The sequence below is a fragment of the Cannabis sativa genome, chromosome 1, assembly GCF_029168945.1.
Source record: "Cannabis sativa cultivar Pink pepper isolate KNU-18-1 chromosome 1, ASM2916894v1, whole genome shotgun sequence".
In the NCBI taxonomy this organism is placed as follows: Eukaryota; Viridiplantae; Streptophyta; class Magnoliopsida; order Rosales; family Cannabaceae; genus Cannabis; species Cannabis sativa.
In genome coordinates this window covers 53,296,187-53,318,655 of record NC_083601.1, presented here as the reverse complement: position 1 = coordinate 53,318,655, position 22,469 = coordinate 53,296,187, and the positions used below count along the sequence as shown (strand labels likewise).

At 31.0% G+C, this 22,469-nt stretch overlaps 2 protein-coding genes across 4 annotated transcripts; one reads left to right on the top strand and one right to left on the bottom strand.

The window, feature by feature from the left end:
- The first annotated feature begins 3,196 nt into the window (after positions 1 to 3,196).
- LOC115704789 (NADPH:quinone oxidoreductase) lies at positions 3,197 to 4,983 on the top strand. Its single transcript, XM_030631997.2, has 3 exons — positions 3,197 to 3,399; positions 3,482 to 3,679; positions 4,557 to 4,983. The coding sequence occupies exons 1-3, from the start codon at positions 3,312 to 3,314 to the stop codon at positions 4,856 to 4,858; spliced, it is 588 nt and encodes a 195-aa protein (XP_030487857.1). The 5' UTR covers positions 3,197 to 3,311; the 3' UTR covers positions 4,859 to 4,983.
- A 4,448-nt stretch (positions 4,984 to 9,431) lies between these two features.
- Positions 9,432 to 13,471, bottom strand: LOC115705214 (histone H1). 3 transcript variants are annotated; one of them, XM_030632478.2, is made up of 5 exons: positions 13,245 to 13,471; positions 11,773 to 12,234; positions 10,718 to 11,653; positions 10,032 to 10,100; positions 9,432 to 9,933 (listed from the first exon to the last, which is right to left on the bottom strand). In XM_030632478.2, the coding sequence occupies exons 2-5, from the start codon at positions 12,061 to 12,063 to the stop codon at positions 9,781 to 9,783; spliced, it is 1,449 nt and encodes a 482-aa protein (XP_030488338.2). In that variant the 5' UTR covers positions 12,064 to 12,234; positions 13,245 to 13,471; the 3' UTR covers positions 9,432 to 9,780. The 3 variants fall into 3 exon arrangements, with proteins under 3 accessions (XP_030488338.2, XP_030488339.2, XP_030488340.2); XM_030632479.2 differs by having other exon boundaries at positions 11,773 to 12,099; positions 13,245 to 13,428; XM_030632480.2 differs by lacking the exon at positions 9,432 to 9,933 and having other exon boundaries at positions 10,032 to 10,104; positions 10,721 to 11,653.
- Between the last annotated feature and the right edge of the window lie 8,998 nt (positions 13,472 to 22,469).

The window sequence follows — 22,469 nt, the reverse complement described above, 5'->3', positions numbered from 1 at the left end:
ATCTAACAGGCTTCCTACATGCACGCTAAACATGTAATCGTACTATATTATATTAAAATTATTTTCGAGTACATATAATATTTATACATGTACTATAATTTGAAATAAAATTATTAATTTTACATAAGTAAATTTATAAAATATATGTATATATTTATTTAAGATCTAAGTATTCTTATATAGAGGTATATTTTATTAATACGGGACTTAAAAAATGTATAACTAATTACAATATAGAGGTTATTCTTATTTATATCTGGCCCAAATTGGGACTTCATTTTTTTATAACAAATTAGAGGTTATTCTTGAATAGAGTATTCTTGAATAGAGGTTCTACTGTATATGCATACTGTTATACTAATCTTACCTCAATTCCGAATTCAGGTGTGCCGGTCAACCTGACTGGAACTATCTACGCGGCGAATTACAGGCTCCTAAACCATAAAAATCACAACACTATAAGTGATACGTTAAATCACTTCCCGGGGACTTAAACTAGGAACTAAAAGTTTCCCTATCGATAAAAAGCATGGCAATACCCCAAATAACACAAAAACGAGGAAAACTAGGGTTTCTGAAATTTCCCCAACCGGTAGACCGGTTGTCCAACCGGAATTCCGGTTCTGGGAATTTTCGAAATCCATCCGAAATTCTGGATGCACAACCGGAATTCCGGTTCCTCGCAGGCAGAAAATCAAAAAATTCATAACTCAACCAAAACAAATCCAATTAACCTCAAACCTTCCAGACCTGTTCTATATGACCCAAATAACAATTCTAAAGCAACAAAATCACCCAGAATGCACAGATACAAAAAGTGCCATTAAAGCCCAAGCTTTGAGTTCCAAAACTCAAACTTGGTTAAATTCAACTAACATGCATCCAAATCAGATCAAACCTACTTAAACATGCATATAAAAGCTTCTGAAAACACAAGGAATCGACCTCAACAAACACAGCAACAAAACTCACCATTTTACTTTGAAAACTCAAGCTTTTGCATAAAAAAAACCATAACTCAATCAAACTAACTATCATGCATTACTAGTAGCTCAAATCAACTCATTTAAACAAGCTTAATTCTCTGCAAACAACAATAAAAATCACAGCAGCAACAACAACCTAAACTATGCATGCAACATCATCTTTTTACCTTGAAAACTAAGAAAACTAAAGAGCAAGATTCAAGGCTTACCAAGAGCTTAGAATCACACAAAATCTGCTTGAAAATCAAAGGAAAATCCAGCCCTAGCACACCCAATCCAGCCGAGAGAGAGAGAGAGAGAGAGAGAGAGAGAGAGAGAGAGAGAGAGAGAGAGAGAGAGAGAGAGAGAGAGAGCGTTTCTTTCTTTAAAATTTTGCAATTTTCTAAGTTTTGAGAAAAATGAAAAGAGATGCCACTAAATCCTTTTTTACTTCAACCAACACTTAATAAAATAAAACATATAATTCAACTAAATAAAGTCCACTAAAGGACAAAATATCATTGGGGAAAAAAGACCATTTTGCCCCTCCACACTAAAATAACATGAATAACACTAAAGGGGTATTTTTGGGAAATTCTAAATTCCCGGCCATTCCCGACATTCCCAATATCTAATAAACCGTCCCAAACTACTAACATACTAAGTTGTGATTTTACTGAGCCAAACACCGAGTTCCATGTTACCGGGCACCGGAAATGCAAAATTATGAAAACTACTAAATGACATAAAAATGCATCTCAGAATTCAATAATAACAGTATAAATAATTATTTAAATAGCTATAAATAATTTTCATAATTAAACATGATTAACTGCTAATTTCCAAATTAAACTAAGCGGTCTTTACATAGAAATTCTCGGGTTAGAAAACCTAGCAAGAATACACTTGTGTAAAATACTCCACTGTGAAAGAGCTCAATAATATTGACTCGTAGACTAAGGCTAACCAACCATGCAAAAATCTCATCTTATTTACTTTCTAAACAAATTTTATTTTAGCTTAATATATTTTTTTATCGGTGTCCGAAAAATTCAAAAAACACTAACTGTTGTTAGAGGAAAATAGACAACACCAAAAATTACGAATATTCAAGATAAACAGGGATACTTACTTAAAGAAGTGCGAATATTCACCTAGAACGACGAATACTCAAAGTAAATTAGCAAATAATAAAACAAAAACAACGTATATGTAACCACCACCACCCACCACTGCTTCTGCAACCATCGGACTACCACGGAGCCACCACCTTCTCCTCCTAAGAATTCTTTGGTATATATTTGTTTTTTTTTTCTTCAAACTCTTCACGTGTTTTAAAAGTTTTTATATATATATTCTTTAATTTGTGCTTTTGCTTGATTGGTTTGTATTTATGTTTAATAATTGTTGTAATGATACAGTCTAGGTGATGAGGTAAAAATCGATGTTGTGATCAAATAGGTAATTTTTGGAAGATGACTTTTTTCTTGAGAAGTTTGTTGGTATCATCGATCTCTGTTGTTGCTGTTATAGGTTACGGTTTTAAACCGTAAACCGTAACTTATAGTATAGGCAACAATTTTGCACTGTAGCCTATAGTATGAGTGACGGTTTTGCACCTTAGCCTATACTTTAAACTATAAGCGACGGTTTTCATCCGTCGACAAATTTTTTTACTGGTAATTTTTCACCGTCGTTTATTCTATAAGTTTTGGACGGTTGAATAGGCGATAGTTATAGAGACTCACGACAATACATTAGCCGACTATTTAAAATTGTCAAAAAAATCCAATTTTTTAATAGTGAGGCCTACAATTATATATACCGGTTGCATATTGGGCGTTTCATGTACTGACAACATAAAATTTCTGAATTTAAGATGACTTGTCACATACATTGGTTGATCATTGAAATCATGCGTCATTAAAGATGCGATCTTTACGTGTGTGAGGGGATACTCACATATAATTGATATATGCGCGACTTATGATAATTTCTCGTCATCCTACTTTTACTCTACTATGTTACAGAGTGTGTGACGACCTTGTTACGGTCACACATTCTCGCTAGTCTCTATCCTTGCTAATTCTACACGTCATTCTTTTTTATCTGAGAATCTAGTCTACGTGTCAAATATATATTATTTTATGCAAAAAAATTCTCACTATAATACTAATTGTAAAAAAATAAAAAAAAATTAAAGTTGCCCAATTTTTTTCCTAGCGAGGTACTATGATTGCTACTTTGTTTGTGTCCCAATATAAAAGGCTCCCTCTACATACATACATACATACATATTAGAAAAGCAATATCAATTATCAAGTGATAAATAAAGAAGAAGAATTTATGGAGAAACCAATAATCAAACTCAAAGTAGCGGCTTTGTGTGGTTCTCTTCGTAAAGCCTCCTTTCATCGTGGACTTATTACTTCTGGTACTACTTATATATAATCTTTATTATTTTTTGAATCAGATCATTAATATAAATTCATGGTCGAATATTTTATTAATTGCAGCGATTGAGTTGAGCAAGGACCCAATTTTCAATGGGTTATTAGAGATTGAGTACATAGATATCTCGCCTTTGCCCATGCTCAACACTGATCTCGAGGTCCATGGAACTTATCCGCCGCCCGTCGAAGCTTTCCGCCGAAAAATTCTAGAAGCTGATAGCTTTCTCTTTGCCTCACCGGAGTACAATTACTCCGTCACTGGTGGGTAATCAATCTCAATCTCTTTACCATTAAAATATTTTTATTATCAAAAAAGTTGAAATGGCATTTCAGAGGATTCATTCTTCATTATAACATTTTTTAATTTTGCTTGGATTTTAATGAGTGGATAAAGATTTTTTATTTTTTTTTATTATTTAAATGTTATTTTTAAAATTTTTCGTTTTTTACAGTTTAAAATATTTTTTTTCTATATTTTTACAGAATTTTACATAATAATTATATAAAAATTGAGGAATGCACGTAAACACTACTAAAACTATTACAGTAATTAATGGAGCAATCAAACAGTAAATTAAAAAAATATATATGAAAAGTGACAATAATATTTATTATATTATTCACCTTTGCTTAATCTAACAAAAATCAGTAATTATTAATTATTGCTTAAATTGTTGGATTAGTTACTTGTCCAAAAAAAGAAATAGTAAATTAATGATTTTTAATTTTTGTGTGGCAACCAATAAGTGTAAATTGAACTACTTTTTTATTTACATAAATTTGTAAATTTTTTTACTTTAATCATGTATAATCAAAATAAATCTAGTCTTATAATTTGACAAAATATTCCAAATATTATGTGAAAATTTCTTAAAAAGAAAAATGAAAACTTTACACGTGCATTAGATCACAGCCGCAAGAATCCTCTTTCTTATCTCTTTTTGACAATATTGCGTTATTATTACCAAACAAATATTGAGAAGAGGCTATCATTTGATATTAAACTCTAATCTATTAGGAAGTAGGAACCCATTTAAACAACTAGGGTTTCTCTCTATTTATAGTTAAAAAATCATGTTTATATGTAGACTTATTATTTCCCTCCATATTCAATGTTCATATACTATACTATATATAGCACCTTTGAAGAATGCAATGGATTGGGCATCTAGGCCACCAAATGTATGGGGTGACAAAGCTGCAGCCATTGTGAGTGCTGGAGGGGATTTCGGGGGCGGTCGATCGCAATACCATCTTCGTCAAATCGGAATTTACCTAGACATTCACTTCATCAACAAGCCTGAGTTTTTCTTGAATGCATTCAAATCTCCTATGCCATTTGATAGTGATGGCAATTTGATTGATCAATCCTCTAAGGAGAGGTTAAAAGAAGTTCTTTTAGCTCTTCAAGCATTTACTTTGCGCCTTAAAGCTAAATAAATAAGCCAATTTATGTGAAATAATTTTAGCATTTTGTCTTTTAGTATAAATAAGCCCTATTTGGGATTCACAACTTTTTTATTATGTGCTGTTTTCCAATATGCTAATGAAATTTATGTTTTTAATTTCTACTCTTAATAATGGTTCTTTAAAGTTTGTTAAGTGATCTGCAAATAAGGCTGCTCATTGTTTTGTTAGAGAGTCTTATTTTATGTCAGATTATATTTTTACTGAGCTTATGACGCGTTTACTAAACTGTAATTGGAATTAGAATAATCGATGGGAGAAATGTATCGGTTTAAAATAGAAAATAATCAGAAACAATATTTTATTATGATGTTTACTAAACTGTCCGGAAAGAAAACCAGAAAGATATTATTTTATTTACATAACTAGGAAAGGTAATCGGAATGCTTAAATTTGACAAAATTGTCATTATTAGAACATTAATTATTTTCTGTTTATAGATTTTTAAGGGGTATATTTGTCTTTTCATTTTTAATTAATAAAATTAAAATTAAAATAAATTAAGTAAGGAAAGGGAAAGGCATTCCCTATAAAAATGGGAGAAGAACCTTTCCCTTTGTTTTCTCCCTAATTTGTGTGGGTCCCACTAGTTTCCCCCTTTCCAAAATTTAGTAAACAATTGTATGGGAATCAATACCATACCTTAAATCCATTGTACTTGCTCAAAGTTAATGAATGATTTATTTCCTTGGTTCAAAAAAAATATATATAACTTAAATGTTTTTTATTTAAAAAAAATGTCTCATTAAAATCTCAAGGATAAATTTATTGGGAAAAACCTCCAAAGAAAAAAGAGTACCAAATAATAACATTAATCATAGGAATATCTCTTCAAAGCATTATTAATACATTTAGAATGGTTAGGCCACCAAATATAATGAGCATTCAAGGAAAATTTTAATTTGGCTTATTATCCTAATTTTTGTACGGGGTGATGTGGCGTTCGTCTTGGTGACACGTGGAAAAGATTCTATAACATGGGCGAACAGCACGCTTCATGATGGGTCGTCCAGATTAATTTATTGCTTATAAGTAAATGATTTGAAGAAGAAACTTGGAATGCCCGAACGGAGTATGCTACACCATCTGACCGGCAGTCAACTCGCATGCACCAAGCAGAGTAAATGCGAAGAAAATATCTTCAGAATATACATCCTATAAATCTTTGAAGATTCAAGCCACGATTATTTCTATAATTTTGTGGAATATTTTCATATTGATAAGATATAAAATGAAACTTACTTAGTTTTCCCTTTTGCTTTAATTGTTTAAGGAAAGTAAACAAGTTTCTTATTTAAATTCTTATTAGTTTTAAGAAATCGGTTTAAAATAATTCTTTCTTATAAATAGTGGAGTCATTTCACTATTCAGATAAAGGAAAATCGGAGAGAAAACAAACATAGATTTAAGAGATAAAAACTTAGAAATTATTGTAAAAGCTTTTGAGAGAGATCAAAAACTTCTTGATTCTCTTCTCACAACTCAATATAAGTAAAAGGAGAATAGGATATTACCACCATCACGAGATTGAACCTCCATAAGAATATAACAATCTCAGTGTTCTTTTTTCTTTATCTTTATCATTATCGTTATTAATTATTTCTAATCGTTTTAATTTGACGCATTATCTGTTGGGTTTTGTGCCCTAAATAAAACCCTTTACAATCTGATTAGTTATCAATATAAGAAATTTGAAGTGATTAATGTTTGCATGAATTTTACATGCTTATGGTTTAATATATTTATTACATTTATACACAAAATCAGTTAAATCCAGATCATATATTTATTCACAATTACAGTATCGTCAACACAGTAAAATGTGATTGTGATCATATGAATCAAAAGACTAAGTCCCTGTTTCATCAGTGTTTTGGATTTACACTAATGTGATAATCAGCGATAATGTATACTTACACTTGGAGTAAGTGTTATGTTCTTTCCAGGACATTAGTAAAGTATACTAGTTTCGAATGTATGGAGTATACATTAGACTGGACCGATATTGCAACTTAGTTAAGATATTATAAACTTACCGTTATATCTTTCCAAGTCAATATCAGTAGTTGATCTTAAGATTAAAAGAATTTAAATCCTGATATGCTTAGGCTCAACTCATGAGTACTATTCATGTTCTTTGATTTATTAGTTAAGCCTACTTTTGGGTCAGGGTGATACGTATATTTTGGGAACATGATAGTATGATCGAGTGGGAGTGCTGAACATAAATATGGAATCTATAGCTTCTACTGGTGTATAGAAGTCAAGTGATGATTCCCTTCGAGCTTAGCAAATAGAAGTAAATGGATGAGCTCTTGTTTAAGTGACTAATTCTTAGATCACTAAACACCATTTACAGGTAGCTAAGTGTTTTAAGGTGCAAAATACATTAAGGGGTGAGAACGGTAAAATTATCCCATCTCGATGTAAATCATCTATATAGAGGATCTTTGATCACAATAAGATTATAACAATGGTTAAATGATAGCATATCTATATCGTGGAATATATAATATGCTCTATATAAGTCTGAGAGTGCAATTCTAAGTTCTAAGAGTGGATTCAACGAAGAATTAATAAGTAGGAATTTACTCGGTTCACTTATTGGAAGCTCAGCATATAGATCCATGGTCCCCATTCTAGTTGAGAACATACTGCTTGTAAGACTCAATAATTGATTTGTGATTAATCAATTGTAATTCTAAAATTAGACTATGTCTAATTTATGAATTTTCACTAAGCAGGGGAGAAATTGTAAAGAAAAGAGATTCTAGGTTTATTTATTTATTAATGGACTTTTTATGTCTAATTAATAATTAAAATTAAATGACAATATTATTTAATAATCTATTTTAGTTATTAAATAATTAGTTTTGGCATTTAAATGGTTAGAATTGGAAAATTGGCGTTTTTGAGAAAATAGAAATAAAATTTGTGAAAACTGCAAAACCAAGTGGGGCTCATTACATACACCATGGCCGGCCACTTTATGTGGATTTTCAAATTGATATTTTCATTATTTTAATGCCAAATAATTCCTAACTTAAACCTAGTAGTTGCCTATAAATAAAAAGTGATGGCTCAGTCAAATCACAAGTTTTCACATGCTTTCACAACATCTTCTCACAGAAAATTCTCTCTTCAGAAAACTGAGCCTTTCCTTTCTCTCTATAGCTGAAATCTCTCTCTCTTTTCTTCTTCTAAAATTTCGAACCTTAGTGATAGAGTAAGTGCCCACACACAGCAAGTGGTAACTCAATCATAGATTGGAAGACTGTGAAGGATCACAAACAAAGAGAAGGACATTCGAGCTCAGATCTTGATAATACTCTGCGACAGAAAGGATACAAGAGTTAGAGATCTGAGTGGAAGGAGACATTAATTCCGCTGCATCAATGTAAGGTTTTCTTAACTTTATATGTGTTTATTTTATCGTTTTAGAAAGTTCATATTTAGGGTGTTAAACAACATACTTGTGAGTAGATCTAAGATCCTGGTAAAATAAATATCCAACATTATCGTTGGCTAAATACGAGATTAATATTTTAGTGTTTTCATTGAGAGGAAAAGAATACAACTTTTGTTTTAAGTCTTTTCAAGACACGCCAAGATGGTTGTAACTACAAGGAGGGGTAATCCCAATGATACGACTGATCCGATGGTCATAAATCCTAATGTGCAAATTCCTGCAAATCGAAGAGATCTAGTAAGGTCAGATCTCGACCATACTATTCCTCAACCTCCGATGGGTCCTTAATCAAGAGTGACAATCCCTCTGACCAAGTTCACTTCGGGCATGCAAGAAGCTAGAACCACCAGTACTTGAACTGAGCAAACTTCCCCTAATATTGAAAATCAATCTACTAGAAATCCTTAAAGGACAATAGGTGATAACACCAAACTACAAAATTCGCAAGCTACTTTAGGATAAATGCAAGATCATAACACTCTTCATTACAATTAGATCATAACACTCTTCATTACAATTAGCAAGATACTAGGTATAAATAGTTTTTTTTTTAATATAATTATATACTATTTAATAAAATAAACACTATTAAACAATACTTTATATTCATAAATGAAATAAGACAATTAATAAAAATTAAAAATATATATTATTATTAAGGTTTATGTGCAATATAAAATAAATATAAAAGAACTAGAAATTAAATAATAGTTAAAAAAAAATACACTATTTTAATCCAAGGAACAATTGTGGGGAGTGTGGACAAAATTATTCCATTCCCAAAATAGAAGCAAACATAGAATTGGACAACCTAATCCAATCCCAAACATTAGTCCAATGCAACAAAGGACCTTAGAGTTACAAAAGCAGTAAAGCACACACAAAACCTAATCCATATTAATTGATTTATTGGATAAGTCAATTAAGTGAGTTAAAACAAAATCAAGTATCAATCTTTTACTCCTGGACAATGCATCATCAATCATCATTCATATAAAAGTATGCCTCCAATCCCATCAAAAATTAAAATAATAATAATAATAATAAATAATAAAAAAGAGCATGACTGCAAACCCATAATTTAACCTCTTGCCATAAAACGCAAGAGCAGAGATTTTAGCCAAGCTTAACAACATTTCACAAACATGACATTATTAGCTTGTGATCATGTAGTTCAGACATCTTATCAAATACGTTCTAAAACTAGATAAAAATAACAATCAAAGATGAAAAGAGACAGATAGAGAAAGAGAAAGCAAGTCACTAATAACAAATTCTAATTGTACAGACAACAGACATAATGTGCAAAAGTCATCACCGAAAGAGACGGTTAGTTTTGCTACCCTCCTATTTGCTTTACAGATTCCTTCACTTTGGTGCGCCTGCAAATGTTCTTTCGATCTTCACAACGAGAATCTTAGGTTTCTCACAGAGGCTGTTGAACTTCTTCTCTTAAGGGAGCATTGACATCTAGCACAGCGAGCTCTTCTAGTTCTTGTACTGCCGCAATTAAAGTAGCAGGACTTTCATGAGATAAGTTAGGCTTTAGCATGCCAACAGTTTGCTTGATTTTTGTTTGCTGCAAAAACACCATGATATTACAACACAATCACCACCTTATGGCATTGCATTAATAAAAGGGGCTAAGAAAAATGCCCAAACAATTGCTCAACTTACAACAAATTCAAATTTTCGCTTCAGATCCGCATTTGCAGCCACCAGCAATTCAGTTGCCACAATTGTGCTCTTTACCCCAATATCATGACAAACACAGACAAGTGAGGGTAAGTTCAGATCAAAATGAATGTACATTGATATAAAACATTCAGTATTATTTCATCATTAATGCATCAACTAATATATTTACAGCTGTATATTATACACCTTAACTCATAAATTCTTTAGTTCTCAAAGCAGAACTTCATCCTAATATATTTTACAACTGTATATTATACAGCTTTTAAAAAAATGAAATAGAATACTATTAAAATTTAATCTTATAACCAAACAAATGGTCAGTTTCAAAATGGAAAAAAGAAAAGAAAAAACATCATCAGGCCTTTAGACAGCATACTGATTTTAATCCAATTTATGTTTTACAAATTTATAGATTTACACAACATATTCAGAGAGAGGGAAAAGAAAAAAATCTACTTACTAAAATTAGGCACTAAAGAAATTCTATGAGCAAATTTAGCTTGAACAATAATTTTAATCTCTCTATATATACTTGACTTTTAAATCCATTACTATATCTAGTGCAAACAAAATTGACTTGAGTATCAATCTGGATAACCAGTCTACAAGTGGGAAAAAATAACCAAAAAATTTGCTTTTAAGGATTCAAATAAATAGATACATACCTTTTTTGGCCGGCCCACAGGCCTGCCAGAAGAATTGTTCAATTTACTGATGCCAGCAACCTTAGATGGTCGGCCACGACGCCTACCTGACAAGCTTCTAAAACTAGCAGGGCTACCAGCAGCATCTGCAAACCTCTTTGGTCGCCCCCTGGATCTAGGAGGTACAGATAATACAGTAGGAGTATTGTTATGATCAACTTCATTAACAATAGGCTCATTACTAGCATATGGAATGATCATTGTCTTAGGCTCTGCTTTTGATGGACGTCCAGGCCCCCTCTTTGGTCCTTGGACTGCCGAAACAGATTTAGGCTTTGGAGGACGCCCTGGGCTCTTCTTAGACAATCTAGGCCCAGACATTTTACCTTTAGAACCTGGTGGACGACCCCGTCCCCTTTTCAGGGATCCAGGAGTACCTTGTCCTACAGGACTACCTTGTGCTACAACCCCAGCTGAAATGCCCTTTTTTGGACGTCCAGGCCTTTTCTTGACTGACGAAGGATTGGGATCGTCAACGAGCCCAAGAGCAACCAGCACTGGCTGAGAACTGGACTGAGCAGCCGGCTGGTCAGTGTGGCCATTGAATTGAACAGCGGGCTGGGTAATAGGTTGTGTATTAGGCTGCACGGCAGGCAGGGCATTGGGATCAGGCTTGGCCTTGGGAGGACGTCCTCGGCCTCTATGAGATCCAGGGCTAGGAAGAGGTGAAGCTGTTGCAGCAGCAGTTGCAGCAGCAACTGAAGAATCGGTGGGGAGAATATAAGACTTCTTGATCATAGCAAGAAGACCACTGTTTTTCAAACGCTTGAGATGATTTGCCAATAGGGACGGGTGAGTAGGTGGCAGACCAGTATATGCTTGCTCAATGTACTTGGCTATGGCCTTTTTGCTAGACCCATTTTTCTCTTTTAGTGCCCCGATTGCTGCAAATATCATCTGACAGAAGAATAAAGTTATTTCACTGGATTTAAATAATAATAGGATTAGATCTTCATATCCAGAGATGCAGAAAAGGTATAACATTTTTTTAATTAAATTTTAAAGTAGATGCACACCTCAGCATATGGAGGATGACTTGGGACCGCAGATAAACCATGTCCAGGAACGACACCAGGGTTTGGAGAGGGATTAGCAACAGAGTGATTTAAGGTACTTTGAGCTTCTGCATAACCACTGAAAGGAATGGTATTCACAGTACTGTTAACTGTAAAACCGGGGGCAGTGAAAGGGATGGGAGCTGAATGGCCAGTGATGATGGGAGCAGCAATGCCTGTAGCAGCAGTGCCAGTGAGCAGTGATTGTGATGGTGGCGGTGGCGGTGCTGCTGGTTGTGGAAATGTGTCCATTTATTCAATGTGACAACAAAATTAAATTCGACAATGCTGAAAGGAAGGGAAATATAGGCAAAGGGAGATTGTCAAAAAGAAGAGAGCTGGATTCCTAACTAGATATTTATGCCAAGGGATCCTAATAATAAAATACAAGACAAAGCTCGGTAGTTCTCTGTAAATGAAGTCCTGCAGAACAAAACCTCAATAAATACGCTAGAACAAAAGTAAAAATACAAAAACTAAAAATTATAGGCCATAAAATGTGATAAATCTAAGAAGAGTGACAATAAAAATATAAAACAAATATTAAGAAGAGAATGAAAATAGTAATTCATCAGAATATTGTAAGGCCGCCAAACATTTTTCTTTTTCTTTTTAAATAGAGGCAAACATCGAAATTTAAATGCAACAGTTAAATATGGGCTTTCTTGTGACGCCATTTTAGTAAAACCACCTTATATAAATATAAAAATCATTACCTGAAGCATTTTTCCAATCAAGATCTTTTACAATGGCTTTATGACAAATTCCATAATTAAAAAAATATATATTATTAATATTCAAGAAAAAAATAAAGCATGTACCTGAAAATGCATAATAAAACCAGATATAAAAGAAATCTACAAAAAAATATAACAATAAAACCCGGCTGCATTAATTAAACAAAATCGAGTAAAGTATAACAATTGTCTAAGACTAATGACTTTCCCCTAAACATTTTCCAACAAACCAAACAAAACCTAATACAATCTATCTTCAGGCAGGAAAAAAAATCAGAAAAAGAAAAAGATTCTCGAATTTTAAGAATTAAGATTTTAGAACTCGTTTTTGAAAAAATAAATAAAGAAAATGACCTAAGCACATAAAAACAGTCAACCCAACGGTCACCTTCCGTGGAAAAGTTTTGCCCCTAATCAATTAGCATATAAGTAGTACTAATTTTCACCTCCATTTTCTCAGCAACCAAGAAAAAACCTAAAATTCCCTCATAGACTAGCAAGCTAGAACAAACACACCGAGAACGAGAAAATAACTCATTTAAGAAAAAAATAAAATTAATAATAAAAAAGAAAATGGAAAAATAAAATCTTTCAGCACAAGAACAAGAGCTTATTATATATAGAATTTATTTTTAGAAAATTAGGGTTTTTTAATTTTATTTTCTTCTCATTTCGAAAATTAAAGAGAAATTATACCTCTGGAGATGGTGAAAAACCAAAAGCCCTAAGCTTTACTTCTCAGTAGTAGTAGAAGGCAACATCCATGGATGCAATTTTCAGAGAAAATAAATAAATAAATAAAATTTTGAAGTGAGAGAGAGTGAGAGAGTGAGAGAGACGAGACCATAAGCGAGACCTCGAACAAGGTAAAAGGCTTTTTCCACTCAACAGGATCTGGAAACTTCGTAAATGACGATAATACCCCCACGATTCGTAAACTAGGTCAGATTGAGTTTAAATATGTGGTGAGGGTATTTTAGTAATTTCAGGTGAATAATATCTGTTAAGTGAAACTTTTTGTCTGCGTTAGTAGTATCATCAGCTTCCAATTCTGTCCTTACGATTTCGTCAGCTATGCTAGAAGATAGGCATGCTATGAGAGGGGTATTTTAGTAAAAAGCCAAGAATGTTCGTGTAAATCAATGGTTGGGTGAGTGTCTAATCCAACGGTTAATATTTGGTCAGCTTTTAATGCTGTTTTTTTTTGTCTTCGGCGGCATAATTTCATTTTTCAATTTTTTTCATCTCTATCTTTACCGCTTCTTTTCTCCCTCTCAATTTTTTGTGAGGTGTCATCCAATTTAATTAATTTCTTTATATTTTTTTTGTTTTAATATTTTCAAGATGAGCAATAATTATATGCACAGGTACACTGAACTATTAAATACTTATATAGCAAGGTTTTTTCTTTCTTCTTAATACAAGGAAGGTTTTCTATTTCAAATATTTATATTTAATTATTCAAACAAAATTATCTTATACATTAGTTTAAGGCGCTTGAAAACTACGTCTCATTTTGTACTAAGTCTTTTCACTCATTTATTAGCTGTAATTTTTTTTGGGAAATTTTCATGGGCCACCTTATTTTGGCAATTATTTTCAAAAATAAAGTTGTTTTTGTTATGTTAAGTTTTTGTATATATAATTGCCTTTTTTTTTGGTAATTTTCTATTTTTAGAATTAACAGTTGTGTTTATGTTTGATTACTTATTGTGGGAGATGATGACGTGTCACGTCATTTTGTATGTGATACATTATTAACGTTATTTTTGTAAAAACTTACCTAATATAGTATATTCCTAAAAAAATCCCATTTTTCTTTTATTGATCGAACTTGTAATTTTGCCGCTCACAATGTGGTTAGATGGGCTTTTGCTCATCAAATGTTTGGATCTATCCCGGTCTCTGTGTTACCGGAGAACCTTTTATGTAATGACCATGAGGTCTAGTTCTATTTTGTTTTAATGACATCACGCTAATTTCAAAAAAAAAAAAACAAAATTATCTTATAAAGATTTTTTTTTTTTTTTTGAAATAAAACCAAACCAAATCAATATAGTTATTTTTTAAAAATAAAAAAATTAAACTATGTCAATTAAATACCCTGGTTCTTACTACCATTAAGGTTATTTTTTTTTATCTTTCTCTTTCTCTTTATTTTGTTACCAATTAAATTTAGTAAAGATTGTCAACTAGAGTATTGAACAACGTAATTTTTGGATGTGTCTTGTCTTTTGACATAATATGTGTAGTTTGATTTGAGTTGTTTGTGAGCATTTTTTTTTTATGTTTCTTTTGGCTTTGCTAGTATGGCTTCGTAACACTTTCTTAAGGTAAATATAAAAAATCAACATGTCTCGGTTACAATTGATGGCAATGCAAATGGTTATATGTTGCTTGACGAATCAGTAGAGGTCCTAGAGGATCTCTCTGAAATTAACGACCGTTGGTGTTTGGTAGGATGTTTTTATTGGAAATTATTTTACCAGGATCTTAGATCTACTCACAAGTATGTTGTTTAAACACCCTAAATATGAACTTTCTAAAACGATAAATTAAACACATATAAAGTTAAGAAAACCTTACATTGATGCAGCGGAATTAATGTCTCCTTCCACTCAGATCTCTAACCCTTGTATCCTTTCTGTAGCAGAGTATAATCAAGATCTGAGCTCGAATGTCCTTCTTCTTCAAGTTTGATCCTTCACAGTCTTCCAATCTATGATTGAGTTACTGCTTGTTGTGTGTGGGCACTTACTCTTTCACTAGGGTCACGAAAAAGATGAAGGGAAAAGAGAGAGGGATTTCGGCCAGGTATAGAAAGTGGGGAAGGCTCAGTTTTTCTGAAGAGAGAAATTTCTCTCATAAAGATGATCTGAAAACTTGTGATTTGACTGAGCCATCACTTTCTATTTATAGGCAACTACTAGGTTTAGGTTACGATTTATTTGGCATTAAAATAATGAAAATATTAATTTGAAAAACTAACTTAAGTGGCCGGCCATGGTGTAGTATTGGGCCTCACTTAATTTTGCAGTTTTACCAAATTTTATCTCTATTTTCTCAAAAACGCCAATTTTTCCAATTCTAACCTTTTAAATGCCAAAACTAATTATTTAATAACTAAAATAGATTATTAAATAATATTGTCATTTAATTTAATTATTAATTAGACATATAAAGTCCATTAATAAATAAATAAACCTAGAAACTCTTTTCTTTACAATTTCACCCCTGCTTAGTGAAAATTCATAAAATTAGACATAGTCTAGCTTTAGAATTATAATTGATCAATCACGAATCAATTAATGAGTCTTACAAGCAGAATGTTCTCAACTAGAATGGGGACCATGGATCTATATGTTGAGCTTCCAATAAGTGAACTAAATTTACCAAGTAAATTCTTACTTATTAATTCTTCGTTGAATCCACTCTTAGAACTTAGAATTGCACTCTCAGACTTATATAGAGCATATTGTATGTTCCACGATATCAATATACTATCTCATTTAACCATTGTTATAATCTTATTGTGATTTAAAGATCCTCTATATAGATGATCTACATCGAGATGGGATTTCTTTACCGTTCTCACCCCTCAATGTATTTTGCCCCTTAAAACACTTAGCTACCTGTAAATGGTGTTTAATGATCTAATAATTAGTCAGTTAAACAAGAGCTCATCCATTTACTTCTATTTGCTAAGCTCGAAGGAAATCATCACTTGACTTCTATACACCAGTAGAAGCTATAGATTCCATATTTATGTTCAGCACTCCCACTCAATCATACTATCATGTTCCCAAAATATACGTATCACCCTGACCCAAAAGTAGGCTTAACTAATAAATCAAAGAATATGAATAGCAATCCTGAGTTGAGCCCAAGCATATCGGGATTTAGATTCTTTTAATCTTAAGATCAACTACTGATATTGACTTGGAAAGATATGTATAACGGTAAGTTTGTAATATCTTAACTTAGTTGCAATATCGGTCAAGTCCAATGTATACTCCATACATTCGAAACTAGTATACTTTACTAATGTCCTGGAAAGAACATAACACTTACTCTTAGTGTAAGTACACATCATCGCTGATTATCACATTAGTGTAAACCCAATAACACTGATGAAACAGGGACCAGGTCTTTTGATACATATGATCACAATCACATTCCACTGTGTTGACGATACTGTAATTGTGAATAAACATATGATCTGGATTTAACTGATTTTGTGTGTATGAATGTAATAAACATATTAAATATATTAAACCATTCGCATGTAAAATTCATGCAAACATCAATCACTTCAAATTTCTTATATTGATAACTAATCAGATTGTAAAGAGTTTTATTTAGGGCATAAAACCCAACAAACTCCCACTTGCACTAATATAAAACAAACTGTGCAAATAGGTCAATCTGATGTCTTGATCTTCAGATCAAGTGTAGTATATTTGAATCCACCCAAACTTCTGGAACTAGTTCATAAATACTCTTATGAAACATCCTTTACTATATGCTTTACTCATCAAGGGATACTGAAATCTTTTACTGTTTTAAAAGTACATCTGAATTAACAGAAGACATATCTCTCATATTTTAAAATATGTAATTGAGACAATACAGTGTAGACTTTTCTTCAGTGATATAACTTTCTTGGATTTCGAATACACAAAGTTATAATTCTTCTCTGGTAGAGCTTGAATTATTATTCAATAATTCCTCCACCCCCAAAGTAAGCACCATCTCAAGAATTTCGAAATTAGATGGTGAGATACAAGGATAACTGATACACAGTTCCTTAATATCTGACATATAGATCACTTTCATAAATCTTTCTTGAATATCTTCTAATGTTCCCTATTTGATTACATCTCAGATAGCTCCCACTCAATAGCAGATGTCTGGTTAAATAATACTTTTAACCTCTGATTGTTTAGAGAGTTATCTAGTTGTGACTTTTGTATTAGTCTGAAACATTAAGTTAAGACTAAGTCATCAACATAGCAGACTAGTATTTGAAGTGAAAAATACATGCCAGAGATAAAGTAATTAAAATTAAGATACCATAAAATTTTATGAGGATTAAGAATTCTTGGTTCAAGTCATTCGAATGGACCGAACTAGAGTTCTTTATCTTATTCTCATAATTCTTATAAGCTATACCTATCCATGTGAATGGTTAGATTTGATTTTCAGTAGTGCTCTTAAGTACCTATCACAATTATCAACCTAATGAAGATGGGTATAGAACTTTAAAATTCTCCCACTCAATTAAGGTAGTGTGAAACTTTAACAAAGAACTTTTATAGGTATCAATCTTTTACTTACAACAGTAAAAACGAAATGGAACATACAATCAAGATCAAGAATTTATATTAACAACAGCTAACTCATTATATTACTTCTATGTTTAAACAAGATATGTGTTTTATAGGGAATTGTGGAATGGACTCCACCCCTAAGAATATACATATAGGGTACTATGGATAACCTCCACCCCTAAGTATATAGAGATTATGATCCACCACTAAATGTTGTAAAGATCATGATTCTCTTAGTGTGATAGAGTTTATGTGGAGTTGAATACTATCCAGAGTTCATTAGATATAAAAGATTGTTGAACTGCATAGTTTTCTTAACTTTTCTACACCCCTATCAGATCAAAAGATCCTTTTATTAAACAAATTCTTAATAATTGTATGAGAATGAACAATTATTGATAAACATAGAAATAATTTCTAGTGTTTATATAATATAACTCTATGAAGAGTCGAAAATATTATAGATTTTGCATCAATAATAAAAACACTTACACATACAAACATACAAATATAATGTGGTAATAATTGATGAAGATAAATTAAATGAAGCTCAATCTCATAAATTGCAATAGTAAATTTTGAAAATTAGAAACTTTATTAATAAAAAAAAAATGTATTGCAACAATATGAGAGAAACAGGGATAAATATCCCTGACTAAAATTTGAAATCCAAATTGTCTTTAAACTAAAACAATTAATTCAAAAAATTGAAGAGCTTCATCTTCATCTGGACGATTTCACCCTTGGTCCAGCTTTCTGATCCAACTCAATTGAGTTCAAGTAGCTTGGCCTATAAGAAGAAGAAAACAAATAAACAAAGTTTAGTCTAGAATCATAAATCCAATTGGATAATAATTCACTAAAACTCTTAAAGTTTATAAATGGAATACCTTGTTTCTTTGCAAGAAGTTTAGGACACTGGGGTTTCCAATGACCTTTCTCATTGCAGTAGAAACACTTTCCTTTAAGTGTAGCATCACCGGAAGGAGCAGCCTTTTTATTGGCTTTTGTTCGCTTCTTGGTGTTGTTCCACTTCCTCTTCGATTTGGGCTTTGAAGCAGAGGCAACATTTGCTTCAGGTTTTATCGTCCCATTACCATTCCCAGGATTGTGAGGTTTACTCCCTTTCTTCTTGGGTCCTCCAATCAAATTTTCATAAGTTTGAAGGTCATTGACTAATTCATGAAAGTCAATTTCCTTCTTATTCATGACATAATTTGATGTATATGGTAGAAATGCTGGAGTCAGACTATTCAAGATAAGACTAACTTGAGTAGCACTGTCGATTTCAGCACCATGATCCTGGGCTTCTTGGAAATAACTAGACATGAGGAGAACATGGTCACGCACGTTTTGATGAGGTTCCATCCGTGCATTAATGTACTTCTTAGTCGCGTCAAAGCGTGACTGAAGTGATGCCTTACCGAATAGCTCATTTAACTTCGTCATAACTTCAGCAGCCTTCTCGGTTTTTTGAGGGTGTCAACCATGCTAGAAAGCATAAAGTATAGAGCTTTGTCATTTGCTTTCTGCCAACGCTCATACTTTTCTTTCACAGCTTTGGATGCATTGTCCCCAGGCACTTCAGGTGACGGCTCAGTTAAAATAAACAAGGCACTTTCTCCTATGAGAGCAATATTAATGTTCTCATTCCACTTATTAAAGTTAGATCCATTCAGCTTATTTTCAGTCAACAGTAATAACATGGGATTCATTTTGACAATACAAGATACTACAAAATAATAGAAATCAACAAATAGAAATTAATAATGGTTTAACACAAAATCAATTCAGAAATTATAAGCACATAGCAAGTAGGAATGATATGAGAAAATACTTAAAAATTCAATCCTAAATAATTTCCAAGGTTTTTCAATAAACTGATATCAGTGTCCCGTTTAGGCGAGAGTCAAAGCTACCATCCATTGAATAGAGTTGTCAGCTCATCTAAAATGTTAAACATTCTAGCAACCTTTTATTCGATCAAGATTGGAATCCAGCGTTGTCCCGTTTAGGCGAGAGTCAAGGCTATTCTATCTCATGAGCTTCTACCATTGTTTCGCAATTTGCAAGTCAAATATGGTCGCCACCATTAGGGTGATCTATACCATATAAAACACTTACAAACCACTTATCATGCGAGATTAAACGGTGCGAAATTTCTAATGAACGTTCCTCCATAGGGAGGATTACTCACTAAAACAAACGCGGTGTAAAACCCACAATGGAGATCGAATATCTTAATAATAATAAAGCTCATTCTTTAAAATGTATTTTCTTTATTATTCTAATAAATAAATCTCATTAAATTCTAAATTAAGAATTAAAATTCAAATATAAGAATTTAATATAATATTTATAAAATTATACTTAGATGGTGATTGAAATAAATTATTTCCATCTTAGTAATAATCTTAAATATAAATATTAAGGAAATTAATTTAAGTTGAATTAAATTAAATAATTAGCAACTTAAAAATTTCCTTTGAGAATATATTTATTGAATTTCGAAAAATTAAGTATATATTAAAAATATACAATTTTCGAAAATAATAAAAAATAGAAAAGAAATACTTCAAGCAAAAATATCACTATCTAGATTTTCTTTTGACTAGTTAATTCAATTTCTAATAATATATATATTTTAAATTCATTTATTTTAAATTAATCAATTAAATGAAAAAATCATTGATTGTAGTTGGTCCAAGAATTAATTAAAATAAATAATTAATTTACAACTCAATCTATTTTTCAAGATAAAAATTCGAAAATATTGCATAATTAAAATGCAAATTTCGAAATTGATTAATAAAATAAAGAAAAATATATATTTTGAAAATTATTTAAATTTAAGTTGAAAAATTAAATTTCAACCTAAAAATAATTTTCTATTTAATTAAGTGTCATGAAAAATCAATAAATATTTTAGTATCATGATAAAAATCAACTTAGATATTTAGATTCTTCAAGTTAATTAAATGTATTAAATTCAAGAAATAATAATTAAGTGTAGGGAAGGCTTAATTATTAATTTTTAGGTTAATAATAGGAAAAATATACTTAATAAAATTGTACCAAAATTAATTATTTAAATAATTAATTTCACAAAGTATAATTTTCCTATTTAAATATTAGAAATAATAAGTAGTCTAGAAATTACTATCTATAAAATATCTTATTTGACTAAGTATCTTTTAAAAAAAAAAAATTGAAAAATATCTAATTTAAGTTAGATAGAAAAAAAATCTAAAACTTAAATAATTTCAAATTTAGATTTAATTAAATATCAAAAATTAAGTTGTAACCACTTAATTTGAAGATATCTTTTTAAAGTTAATATTTGAAAAGATATTAACCAAAAAATATCTAAAATATTCCATTTTAAGTTAAATTTGAAAAGATATTAACTTAAAAAATATCTTAAGAATCTTTAATAACTAATGCCTAGGATTCCTCAACTTGATTTAAAATTTAAATCAAATATTCAAATTTAAGTTAGATAAGAAAAATCAGTTGATACAACTAATTTATAACTTAAATAGGAATATTTAATTAAATAAGCTCCAGAAAGAATCTTAGTTAGTTAAAATTCTATATTTAATTAAATACAAGAAAAATACAAATAGTTTGTCTAGAAATAATATCTAAACTAAAAGTGTTTTTTCTTAAAATTAACTTTAAAATATTAAAATGAAAATAAATTTCATATATTTTAAAAGTTAATTATGTTGCTAATTCAATTTTATTAGGTCAAACTAATATAATTAACCTAGTACAGTTATTCAAATCAGGCAAATGGGCCTTCACAATTGGGGTAGTTCATGTGAGGGGGTGCTGGGTTCAGTATGTCGTACCCACTTCTATGGCTCCCAACTCTCACACAAGGCCCAAAAGAGAGGAATTTAACTTTAAAATAAATAACTGTTATTAATTGAATAGGTCCAATAACTAGATGGACCTAAATAAAATCTATCATGGTGTGACATTTTATTTAGCAACAACCTATATGCATCTATATAATAAAATAAACACATAGGCTCACACAGGCACACTTTGAATGGATCCTATCATGTTGCTAGGTCATACACAGATGAAAGAAGATTGTAAAATTTACCTGTTACAAATTATTAACTTGACCAAGGGAGCCATCAGATCATTAGATCTGGCAAAAAGTAACCATGGCTATTTGTAATCAAGTAATAATAGGTTTTTAAAACTTACACACAAGTTAAAACCACATACTTCTGCAACAAGGTTAGCTGGATAGTTGGAAGTAGGATTTATTTAATTTTAAATGAATAATTTCGAAAAAATAAATAATTAAATAATTAAAAAAAATTAATTTAATTTTCCAAAAAATAAATAAAAAAATATTTATTTCGAAAATAAAAAATTTAAATTTCGAGATTATTTAAAAAATATTTAAAATTAAACCTACTATTTTGAAAAATTAGGTTTCAACCAACCTAAATATCATTTCAAAAATTTGCTAACTGCTTTTAAAAATTAAATGTTATTTTAAAGATAAAAATTAAATAAAAATAAGAAAAGATAAATGAAATATCTTTTCAGATTTTAAATTTAATTTAAA

Bases quoted from the DNA above. Each gene is read 5' to 3' on its own strand.
- LOC115704789 (XM_030631997.2), top strand. From the start codon at position 3,312: ATGGAGAAACCAATAATCAAACTCAAAGTAGCGGCTTTGTGTGGTTCT. The intron at 3,400-3,481 runs GTACTACTTATA...TATTAATTGCAG, and splicing joins TCGTGGACTTATTACTTCTG to CGATTGAGTTGAGCAAGGAC. The intron at 3,680-4,556 runs GTGGGTAATCAA...TACTATATATAG, and splicing joins GTACAATTACTCCGTCACTG to CACCTTTGAAGAATGCAATG.
- LOC115705214 (XM_030632478.2), bottom strand. From the start codon at position 12,063: ATGGACACATTTCCACAACCAGCAGCACCGCCACCGCCACCATCACAA. The intron at 10,101-10,717 runs GTATGTATCTAT...ATTGGGGTAAAG, and splicing joins CTGTGGGCCGGCCAAAAAAG to AGCACAATTGTGGCAACTGA. The intron at 9,934-10,031 runs GTAAGTTGAGCA...GTGTTTTTGCAG, and splicing joins AGCGAAAATTTGAATTTGTT to CAAACAAAAATCAAGCAAAC.